This window comes from Spea bombifrons, chromosome 2 (genome assembly GCF_027358695.1).
Source record: "Spea bombifrons isolate aSpeBom1 chromosome 2, aSpeBom1.2.pri, whole genome shotgun sequence".
Classification (NCBI taxonomy): Eukaryota; Metazoa; Chordata; class Amphibia; order Anura; family Pelobatidae; genus Spea; species Spea bombifrons.
This window is the reverse complement of record NC_071088.1, coordinates 128,538,330-128,550,417: the sequence shown is the minus strand read 5'-3', so window position 1 is coordinate 128,550,417 and position 12,088 is coordinate 128,538,330. Positions and strand designations below refer to the sequence as shown.

At 37.7% G+C, this 12,088-nt stretch overlaps 1 protein-coding gene across 2 annotated transcripts in view; it reads left to right on the top strand.

The window, feature by feature from the left end:
* The first annotated feature begins 2,668 nt into the window (after positions 1 to 2,668).
* Positions 2,669 to 12,088, top strand: part of ATM (ATM serine/threonine kinase) — a 46,128-nt gene continuing 36,708 nt past the window's right edge. The window contains exons 1-10 of one of the 2 annotated variants that reach the window (XM_053456457.1): positions 2,669 to 2,785; positions 4,887 to 4,989; positions 5,223 to 5,335; positions 7,204 to 7,349; positions 7,797 to 7,961; positions 8,102 to 8,267; positions 9,102 to 9,340; positions 9,838 to 10,007; positions 10,600 to 10,772; positions 11,132 to 11,503. In XM_053456457.1, the coding sequence (XP_053312432.1) occupies positions 4,918 to 4,989; positions 5,223 to 5,335; positions 7,204 to 7,349; positions 7,797 to 7,961; positions 8,102 to 8,267; positions 9,102 to 9,340; positions 9,838 to 10,007; positions 10,600 to 10,772; positions 11,132 to 11,503 (1,616 nt within the window). In that variant the 5' untranslated portion in view covers positions 2,669 to 2,785; positions 4,887 to 4,917. The remainder of the gene's footprint in view (positions 2,786 to 4,886; positions 4,990 to 5,222; positions 5,336 to 7,203; positions 7,350 to 7,796; positions 7,962 to 8,101; positions 8,268 to 9,101; positions 9,341 to 9,837; positions 10,008 to 10,599; positions 10,773 to 11,131; positions 11,504 to 12,088) is intronic. The other variant, XM_053456456.1, reaches the window with a different exon arrangement.

The window sequence follows — 12,088 nt, the reverse complement described above, 5'->3', positions numbered from 1 at the left end:
ACGTCATCCGGCAGAACGCGCGAAATGTGCTGCTTAGTTCCGGGTGGCTACTGTGTATTGTATGACTGGAGGACCTCTGCACTGGGGGGCGTCTAACTGCTGTATTGCTGTTGTTTGTGAATACGGAGAAACAAACGAGGCAAACAGCGGTGGTGGTTAATGATAGAGTATTTTATTTATTATTTATTGCATAAACCCAATATTCTAAGGAAAATATAATTCATAGGAATGATCCATATGCTGCGGGTAGAATGTCAATTCTGTGCATTTGTTACTGGAGAAAAGATCCATGGTGGGGCTGCCAAGAGGAATTGGACCCAATTCAGCTCAAACGTGATGGATTTTATGAGTTATAGGCCAACAATTATAACTGGGGCATCTGGAGGGAGGAGGGGGGGGGGCACTGACATTCACCCCAGAAAATGCCTTGAATGTCTAAAAGTAAGTATTGTACCTGACATTGCAAAAGCAGCCTCCACGCTGTACGCGGTACGCACAAGACATTTATGCCTACCGGGGCTGGCTTGGCGATCACGAGATACCCACACTAATGCAAAATATGTTGAAAAACTGAAAAAAGAACCTTTTATTTGAAAAAAAATGTTTACTCATCTATAAAAACTAATGAACCTGCTAAATTGATACTATTTGTCCTGAGTTTAGAAATACCCAATGTTTTTGGCACATTATAGGGCAATAATTAAATAATAAAATAATTTTGCTATATCAAAAGCTGTTTTTTCAAATCTGGTCATCCTGTCCCCATGTCCTACTTGGGAATTGAAGGCGGCCAATTCATTTTACCCAATCAAACAATATATGTTTGAAAACTAGACACCTCAAGGTATTTCTAATGGTGGCATTTGAACTCTTTCCATGCACTAATTCCAACACCAGCCTTTGTCAAAATTTGTGGCAGTCGCTTTTTTTTTTTGTTTTTTTTTTTTAACCCCTCAACGACGTAAAAACTTAACGACCAATGACGTCCCTCGCTCGAATGGTGTTGCTTTAATGCCTCGATGGCGAGGCATTCAGCAACACTGAGAATGGCATCAGAGACCCTGTGTGGCCCCTGCCTGGGGCGTCTGTTTTTGAAGATCGCCTCCTAAGATTCAATGGTGTCGCTGAAAGCCCACCACAGGACACGCTGTAACCGTTCTGGAGAGTGGTCACAAGCACCATTGCTTTAAAAATAAATTCCAAGAGGGTCTCCCCAGATTCTCCTGAAAACTGCAGGTACTTCATTCAACTATGCAAGTCAATAGAGCCCATCTTTCTAAACACAATGTGATTAGTAAAATAAATAGAAGATAATTTTAAAAAAATTAAATAAAAAAAGCTATTTTTTAAAAAAAAATTGTGATAACATTTAAAAATAATTATATAGTGATGTCACCATCAGGAGAACCATCCAGTTCAAACAAAAATGCCAAAAAAGTCCAATAATATATACAAAATTATATTATCGTTTCAAATGCCTAAGGAGTGTCTAAAAAAAAAAAAAAAAAAAGGATGGTTTGATTGGGTAAATTGAAGTGATTGAAGTGGCCGAGTTCAAAGATGTCCCAAATAGGGCATCGGCACAGACTGAACAAAATGAAAAAGAAGCACACATCCCAAATGAGGCCTTTTAACCAGTCAAACCCATGTATAGGTGGTATACCAGGAGTGGTAATTTCATACATTGAGTACAATACTAAAAAAAAATACTGATACAAAGGCTTGTAAAATTAGTGCATGGAAAGGGTTAAAATACTGCCATTTGAAATTCCCAGGGGTACTCAGGAGATGTTGCTGAACACATATAGGGGTGTTGTTTAATTACTACCACAAAGTTTGACAAAAGGTGGTAGTAGAATTAGTGCATTTAATGGGTTAAAATACCAGCATTTGAAATACTAGGGGGTGTCTAGTTTTCAAAAATATATGTTTTGATGGGGTAACTTGCATTGGCTGGCTTCAAAGATGCCCGAAATGGCACATGGGGCAGAATGGCCAGATTTTGAAAAAATGGTTTTCAAATAGAGAAACGCTACTTGTAACTTATTGCCCCGTAAGGTGCAGAAAAAACATAAAAACTTAAATGGGGGTGCTTCCCTGAAGTGTCGGGAATGCCCCCAACATTAACGGGAGCGCCCCAACGTCAACGTGTAGTCCAAGGCCACATCCCGGGTAGACACCAGAGCCCAGAGGTGTGTGTGTGAATTGGTGATCATGTTGCTATAGCAACCAATGCAATGGCTCTATTAACAAGAGAGATCCAAGGAGACCTGTATAACAATATAACATTTCTATGTATCTTTTCTTCCACTCATGTTCTGTATAACTTGATTTGTTTTTAAATAATATGTAAATATTCAGGGTATTTTCTGTTCAGGGGAAAACAAATTGTTTTTCTGATATTCTGTGTTACCTTCCTATTAATTTTAATGAAATTTGCAAAGAAATTCAGTTGTTACATATCTATAATAATAAAGCAATAAAACAACCATTGCTAAAAAAAAAAAAAAAAAGAAAAAAGCTCCTGTTTGTTTTGGTATTTTGAGGGAGAATAAATGTGAGTGTTTATACTTTGTTTTTAGTCTTTATTGTAACGGACAGCGTGGAAGGAGGCGGGCTGCACACGGTGCGTGTTTATGTCTGTCTGTCTGTCTGTCAGAACTGAATACGCAGCTCCCCGGAACCGAAAGTGATAATGTGCAGCCGGACGGTTTAGAGTGTGACACCGCAGGCAGCGTGGAGGAAATTGGAGCTGTGCAGCTCGCAGGGGTAATAATCACGGGAGGTGGGTGCTTTGCAATAAGAGGATGCTCTGCGTGGTGCAGTGTGAGGAGGGCATAAATAACGGCTCTGTGTGCAGCCAGACACGTACGTGCTTATACATACCAAACATATAACCTCCGGGGGCTTACCTGCAGCGCGACCCCTTATAATGTATCATTATATTTCTATAGTTCCTTATAGCACTGCGATTACCGAGTGAATTTATTCGGGTTATTAACACGCATATTCCACACACAACACTTTGTGGTATCTCTTATCTTTTTCACGGGCTGCAGTGTACTGCATTGCCATATTCTCTATACCACAGAGCATGCACGGATTAGAGTGTCTAATATTACCGGTAGATGTATATTTACCGGACACTTTACCAGACGTTTCTGCAGTGTTATGTGTTTTTGCTGTCATGCTGCCTCTTGCCTTGTTCTGTTTCCTGATCTACACAAAAGATGGAAATTGTGTGGTATTTTAGTATCCGGTACATAATAAACATTATTGATCTAGCTGACAGGAAAGGACACCTCTGTATCACAGGCTATAATCTACTAAGCTTTGAATATATATATATATATATATATATATATATATATATATATATATCACTGTATTTATGTGTATCATTTAAATATATTATATATATATATAATATGTATAATGTGTCTGTGTATATATTAATATATATGTATATAGTATATTTTATGTATCATTTAAATATATTTAAATATACTTATGTGTGATATATAATAATGTGTGTATATTTTATATATTGTGTGTGTGTGTGTGTATATATATATATATATATATATATATATATATATAAATGGTATTTATATATATTTATATGTAAAAAATATATATGTATAATGTGTGTATATGTTTCTATATTGTGTGTATATATATATATATATATATATATATATATATATATCTATATTATGTATAATTTATATTTATATTCACAGTGCACTAAGACTAGAGGCAACAAATGTATTACTGCAGTGAATGGAAAGAAAAAACAGATACTAGGTTCAAAAACTACTCTGTAAACACAGAATAAAAGCATCCACATTCTTCTCTTTGGTAACAATGTATAAAACCCACCACTCTTTAATAGTTACCAAAAATAACCTCTAGATTGTAAGCTTGTGGAAATTGTTATGTTATATACTACTTGTTATGTCCTGTCTACCCATTGTATGATTGTACAGCGCTACGGAATATGATGGCGCTATATGAAACAATAAATAATAACCTAGCCACAACAGTGCTGCCAGTTGCCATTGTGTGTTATTCTGCAAGAAGATGCAAAGCTTGTTGTTTCTCAAATTGTAAACCCTGATTCGAAGATACAGAGCTATCTAGGTTTTCCATCTCTTGTACATCTCTTCCCTTATCCACTCCTATTGCCGTCTTGTGCTTTTGCTTACTCAGCTTTCTGGAACCCCCTTATTATTATTTATCGTTTTATGTAGCGCTGTACAATAGGTAAACAGGACATGACAAGTAGTATACATAACCTAACAATTCGACTTAGAGAAACAAGAGGTAAGGAGAGCTCAAAACGAGCTTACAATATTACAATCTAGAAGGAGTTATGGTGTATTGCACGAGAAGTGGAAGTGCCAAGGTAGGGAAGGTCCAGCCACACTAGTATAATTATTATCCGAAAACTAGGAAAGGTGAGCAAAGGGTGTAAACGTGTAAGATTGTACGTGTCCTTAAAGAAGTGGGAAGGGGGAAAGACACATCTGTTGGGGAGCGCATTCCAGAAAATGGGGGCAGCCCTTGAGAAATACTTCCGCCAAACCTCTGTGTAGAAACATGCGCCGCATACAACAGCGACCATTGTCCATTAATACCACCTATATTACTCATACAGTCCTTCCATCATCATCTGGGACACTAGCTATCAACGTCTCATCGTCGAGAACTTGCATTTCATGTCCTCCATTCCCTGTGTTGGAGGCCAAGATATCAGTCTCTGCGTTGATGCTGCCCATTGTGTTACATTTTTGTAAATGAAGAACAATGCATTTCACTATTTCTCTATTAGTTACAGGCTTTTAAAGTGTATTTCCCTAACTTTTTTCCTCTCCAATCTCCAGGTGGCTCCTGCTGTTCTTCCATCACATCACCATGAGTCTTGCTTTGCATGAGCTTCTCCTCTGCTGTCGTCAACTGGAAAATGACAAAGCTACAGAAAGACGGGTACGACTTAACGATATTCTCTTAAAAAACACTTTATTTTTATAGTAGGGCTCAATATTTCCAGCATCAACACACTATGCCACACAAAAAGAGATTGTCTTATCTACATATCTCTGTCTAGGGTTTCTTAAGTTGCATAAAACAATTCTTTAAATTAGACATACCCATATTGATGGGCGTATTTTATGTTGCTGACTTTAATTTTCCCAAACGATATATATGTTCTCTTTTAGAAAGAAATTGAGAAGTTTAGACGTCTCCTTCGAGATCCAGAGACTGTTCAGCAGTTAGATCATAATTCTGACTCTCGACATGGTAAACAGCTCAACTGGGACACAGTCTTCAGGTGGGATTCTATATACTGTTTAAACTCCTCTTTATAATCAGTGACCGTATTTCCCCATTGTATGAGATGCTCCCATGTATAAGACACCTTGATTTTGTGGCCCGAAATTTGAAAAAAAAATGTATTGCATAAAGTTATTAAACTCAAGTTTTATTCATTGTAAAATTCATACTCATCATCCTCATCACTCCCATCCATTAACTGCCCCTATATTAACCTTAAAGACCCCATAAACTGTAACTGCCCTTAAATTAACCCTAAAAACCCCATTAACCATAACTGCCCATAAATTAACCTTAAACATCCCATCAACCATAACTGCCCGTAAATTAACCCTAAACACCCCATTAACCATAACTGCCCCTAAATTAACCATAAAGACCCCATAAACTGTAACTGCCCTTAAATTAACCCTAAAGACCCCATTAACCATAACTACCCCTAAATTAACCCCCCACCTCCCCTAACTTTCAGCAGCCTAAATGTTAATTTTATACTTACTGTTAGATGAGTTGCTGAGCAGTGTGGATGCTATAAGGAAAGGGACGGGGCCAATCGTCAGTGTTACTGCAAGAAGGGACTGGGAAGTAGTAACTGCACTCTACAATCTACAACCACTGTATAAGACGCACCCAGTTTTTAGACCCCAAATTTTTTGAAAAAAGGTGCGTTTTATACATGGGGAAATATGGAATATATTGGGGGGGTTCAGGACTTTCTAATTTCCTATATATAAAAAAATGTATGATGAAAAATTGTTCTGATTTTTATCTGAGAAATATTTTACTCATCTAAAAAGCTAATGATATATAAAAACCTGCTAAATTGATTCTACTATTTGTCCTGAGTTTAGAAATGCCCAATGTTTTTATGTTTTGCTATTTCAAAACCATTTTTATGCAAGTCTGGTCATTCTGTCTCCATGTGCTACTTCGGACATCTTTGAAGCCAGCTAATTCAATTAATCCCATCGAACCATATATTTTTTAAAACTAGACATCCCAGGGTATTTGAAATGCTGGTATTTTAACCCTTTCCATGCACTAATTTTCCACCAGCCTTTGTCAACATTTCTGGTGGTATTTTTTTGTGGTTTTTTTTTTATTATTTTTTTTACACAAATTGTACTTCAGGTATGAATTTACCACTCCTGGCATATGTCAACAGCATCTCTTGAGTACAGCGACACCACTCATGCATGGGTTTGTGTAGTTGTTTGGGGGCTAAAAGGCCACGTTTGAGAAGTGCACTTTTTTCCATTTTGGTCAGTCTGAGCCTATGCCCCATATGGGACATCTTTGAACCCGCTACTCCAATTTACCCGATCAAACCATTCTTCTTCTTCTTCTTCTTCTTTTTTTTTGGGTATTTGAAATGCTAGTATTTTAACTCTTTCCATGTCAGGAATTTTGGGAAGAATAAAGTTGTATTTTCTTTGTTATATTTTTGGACTTTGTTTTTACATTTTGTTGGAACTGGATGGTTCCTCTGATGGTGACATCACTGCATAATTATTATGTTACCACGTTTTTATTTATTCTTTAGCAATTTCTATTTTTTTTCATTTAAAAAAAAATATGTTTTACTAATCACATTGACTTGCATGGAGACCCTCTTGGAAACCTGTTTATTTAAAGAACAAAGGGAGACATTTAGAGAGAGTGTGAGAGAGAATGAGCGAGTGAGTGAGTGAGAGTGAAAGCACCAATTAAATTAAAAAGACAATTCAGAGATCTTTGCTTTGTTTTTCTTTGTTTCATGGGAGGGGGTCCCTCCTCTTTTTCTTGCAAAGAATTATGGAGGGTAGTAAAGTTTTTTTTCTTTTCTTTAATCTCAACCTTTCTAACAGCCATTTAAATTTGATGCAGGTTCTTACAGAAATATATCTTCAAAGAAACAGAGAGCCTTAAATCTGCAAAAGCGAATGTCTCTCTTTCCACACAAGCTGCTCGTCAAAAGAAAATGCAAGAAATCAGCTGCCTGGTTAAATATTTCATCCGCTGTGCAAATAAAAGTGAGTCTCCCACCATCACTTTAGACGTATTACACATGATTGCAGAGAAATTAATTTTCATATCTACCCAATATCTGTTTCCTGACTCTCTTCTACAGTCTGAAGTCCCACCAGCTACCCTTACCATGCAGAATGTTTGTAAGGCACACACTTAAGTTCCAGACTTAGAATGTGATTGTACATTAGCCTCTCTAGCAACTGTATAACTCTATCAGATTGTTTTTATAAGAAGCAAGATCTATCAAACGGAAAGATGCTCCAGCCCTCTTACGTGTAGTGACAAAAATACCCAATTACCATTACTTCTGGATCCAGCGTCTTCCTTTTTGATTTCTTCCAGTTTATAACATATGGATATTTAGTGCTGTACATTAAATGGTTACTGGTGTATATTCCTGTCTATATTTTATTCAAGCTTCAGTATATGTTTTGTTCTTGCTTTTCTAGGAGCTCCACGGTTAAAGTGCACTGAGCTCTTACTACATGTGACAGACACGGTAAAAGACCCCACAACCTGCGCTGCTTATGGGGCAGATTACAGTAGTATACTCCTTAAGGATATCTTGTCTGTACGCAAGTACTGGTGTGAGATTACCCCACAGCAATGGGCAGGTATGTACTGTTTACCATTTCAGGTGAGGCCGTAGTGATATTTTCTGTGAATACCCCTTTATTATCCTCAGCCAACTACTGAGTAGATCTTATAATTTGTTGCATATTTTGTGTGAAAATCCTTCGGTTTTTTTTGCCAGATCTGCTCACCCTGTACTGTAATTTGTACTTGAAGCCAAGTAGTACCATCAATCGTTTGTTAGTGGCCCGTATAATCCACACATTGACCAGAGGATGCTGTCTCCAGACGGACGGGATGCATGGCAAATTTTTCAACTTCTTTATGCTGGCGATGCAGAGAATCCGGTAACTGATCTCAGTCTAAAATGTTTAAGCACTGCACCAGAAATATGTCGGTGTCACTATAAGGTCATGTACCTTCGCAATACGCCACGCCAAGCATGTGCTGTGTATATCTTGTGCCACCTGTTATTAGTACATTTAAAGTACATGCACAGTTTGCTTTCCATGTCTCTGTCAGAATACTGCTTTTTTTCTAGAAAATCAGCAAAGGCCAAATTCGTTATACTAGTTCTTTCATAATATTCTATATGTAAAGACCACCAAGATGTAGCTTCCATTCACTCCCAGAATGTAAAATCCATTAAAACATTTGGTTTAGGGTAGATCCTATTAGCACCTGTCCCATGATAAACCACCTAAAATTGATAACAAAAACAAGATGGCCTTGGTTCCATGAATTTCCGTGTTTTCAGCAATTTAGGGTTTATTTGCTAAAGGGGGCATTGTTAGAGCTTGTGGAGAGCTGTGTTTCAACTCCTTGACGTCAATATACATTATGAAGGTCCAACCTCAATGAACCTCTGTGGCAAGAAGAGCCTGGTTGGTCCTGTATGACATGTAGTTGCATCACTGAGATTTCTTCAAAGGCCCCGCCTCCCGTTGAATTATGCATTGTACAGGGCTGTTCCAGTTCTTAGATTGCTTTCACTCATTTCATACTGGCCATTCTTAATAGTCTAAGACACTATGTTTAAAAAACATGTACAATTGTGTGATTATAATCTTGCTGACATTACAAACTACACGCTTTCCAGAGTTGTTGACTTTTGTTTCATCTGCAGGAACTTTTTTAGTATTTTTTATGCCGTATAAATGATTTTATTTCGGTTTTTGTAGGGAGGAGAGAAACCCAATTGGACTGGACCAGATTCTTGCTGCTCTCAATGTGTTCCTTAGCACGGCATCTCTGACCTGCCGCATGCGAGTGTGCAGGTTGGGAGAGGACCTCTTCCTGACGGTGTTGCGAGTGTGGAACCAGCAAAGACCCAAAGTCGCTCTTAAGGAGGAAATTGTGGAGTTCTTCAGGTTACAGTTACATATTCATCATCCAAAAGGAGCCAAAACCGCAGAAGAAGGTCGGGCTGTTCTTCATGTTTATTCTTCTGTAGCGCTAAATTTCTCCAGTTACTTGTTTTATGTTAAATCTTGTCTTTTTACATCTTTCTTTACTCTAACTGTAAAGGATGTAGAGAGAGACCCCGTAGCGCCATGGTTTTGAGTGGTAGAACTCACTGCTTTCCAAAAAGCCGCTTATTGCCGGTTTGCAGATAAACCGTACATTTTGCGGTATAAAGCAGTCACTGTGCAACGGTTTTCTGCTGTTCTCTACAGGTTTTCTCTGCTATCCTATAGGAAAGGATAGCGCAGGAAGGCAGGATCACTACAGTCCTGCCAGACCCTGAACTCTTAATAACGCTAGTTATATTACAGCTTTGTACGGTGACTCCAGAATATATAAAACGGTTAATGAAGTTATGCAGAAAGGGATAGTAAGAAGAAAATAATGTTTGAGGATAGATGCAAATTTGTCTACTAAACTATTAGCTACTTAACTGATATTGTCTTGTTTTAGGGGCGTATGCGTGGGACCCCGATAAATGGCAGAGGAATTTGTACAGCTTGTATGACACTATGGTCCACGAAATCAGTCAGATAGGAAGCAGAGGCAAATATTCCTCTGGATTGCGCCATGTTGCAGTCAAGGAAAATCTGGTGGAACTAATGGCAGACATTTGTCATCAGGTATTGTAGCAAATGATTTACATTCATGCAAAATCAACATATATACAAGGACACAATGTCTAAAGTAATGAAGCTGCAATAAGGATTTATTCTAATCCAGATCCTTTTATTTTTTATAAAAAAACGTTCTTTGCTCTTAATAAATAGGAGCTAAATACTGAATTGAAATATATTCAGACTTTGTTACTGTAACTTTCAGTTTTAGGAATGGTAAAAACATTTCTTTTATATCAAAATTTTCCTTGTCTGCGTGAAAGATTGAGATACATTGTGTTCTTTCTAGTTCTTTTAAGAGCTTCAGAGAGAATGAGCAGTTATAAAAGTTTAAAATCTATTTATTTTGACACTGCTTTGCATATGCCCTACTTTAAAATGTTGATAGTAAAGCCCATTTGACTTAATTATCTATTTGTTAATAAAAAGTGACATGAGTAAAGTAAGGAGGTTTTGCTTTACTGAGATGGGGGTAGTTAAGTGGAAAATCCTCCCAGTAGAAATGATAGAGGTTAATACAGTGAGTGATTTTAAACATGCAGGCTTTAGGCCAACTGACTAATATATTTTATATATATATTATATATTTTGTTATCAGCTTTTTACGGAAGACACCAGAGTCTTGGAGATCACCCAGGCGTCTTTTGCAGTCACACAAAGGGATGCGTCGGGTGAAGGAGCACCAAGCAAGCGTCGAAGGATTGAACTGGGTTGGGAAGTCGTCCGGGAAAACCTACAAAAATCTCTCAATGACTTTGATGTTGTCCCATGGTAATAATATTAGTATTTTTGTTAAGAAGCACTAGAAATGTTTGATTTAGACAGCAAATGCCATAACGCTTCATTGTTAGCTGCCACAGATTTATTTTCAGATATAAAAAAACTAACAATTTAAAATGAGAGAATTTTGAAAGTACCACTTTCCTGTTACTTAATTTATGTATATTTTTAGTTTATAAATTTGCATTGAATATTGTAGGAGAGATAGTCTGTGTAGCCTCAGGCAGGACCCCGACTTAAATGGGGGAAGGTGTTCTTTAAAACACAGGACCCCCTGTCGCCTCTTCATGTAGGATTCCGGTGCTTGTGTATTAAAGTGCTTGTCTGTGTCTTTCTCTGTTTACTTTCAGGTTGCAGATTACAACCTGCATTATTGCCAGACACCCTATGAGCCTGCCTAGTAGTGAATTGACCCCGTTACTGACTGTTCTGCTCCAATTACTTGCCCAGCAAAAGCGCGGGGAGAGGGCAACCTACGTACTAAGGTGCCTGAAGCAAGTTGCCATGTGTCAGAGACAAAAGACAGATGTGGTGGCCGTCTCCAAATCAGATCTTCACAAACTTTGGACAAAAATTTGGACTCTCGCTTTACGCAGCATCAGTTCGCCGCAAACAGAAGCAGAGAGCTTTTCCTTGTTGGCCGTCATATTGCAGGGGAATCTCGTACCAGCCGACAGAGATTTCTGGAAGGTGTTTTCTGGGTCTGCTGGCAAACCATCCAGGTAACTAGCAAGTGTTTTTGTTTTTTTTTGTAATTTTACAGACGTAATAAGGTTTGATGTCAGTTTATAAGCAACCTAGCACCGATCAGTGCTCCAACGGATATATCCAGATATCACCGTGTGTTTGTGATGGTAAAACTCTGAAGTATGTTTTTAAGGCAAATATTATATATGTTTTACCTTTGGAAATGTGTGGCAGGCTAAATCTGAAACACATTCCAGATGATCCATGAAAAAAAATGTCTCCATTAAAATATCATGAAATGTATTGGGCATCGTTAATGTTGTCAATCACTATTGTAGCTGGAAATGGCTGATTTTTAATATAAAATCTTCATAGGCATACAGAGGTACTTTATCACTCCCATCACTCCTGTGTTCCAATGGCACGCTGTGTTAGCGTAAGCATTAGCATGTTACACAGCAAGACATTTCCTTGTTTTCCATAAAAACAGCTAAGTAACCCCAAACTTTTAAATGGTAGTGTATATGTGCAGGAATAAAAGGAAAGTTAGCGAGGGAGAGATAATAAAGAAATGTTTGGGGAACCGTTGGTTTTTAGATATATCCATAATGGAATCCAAC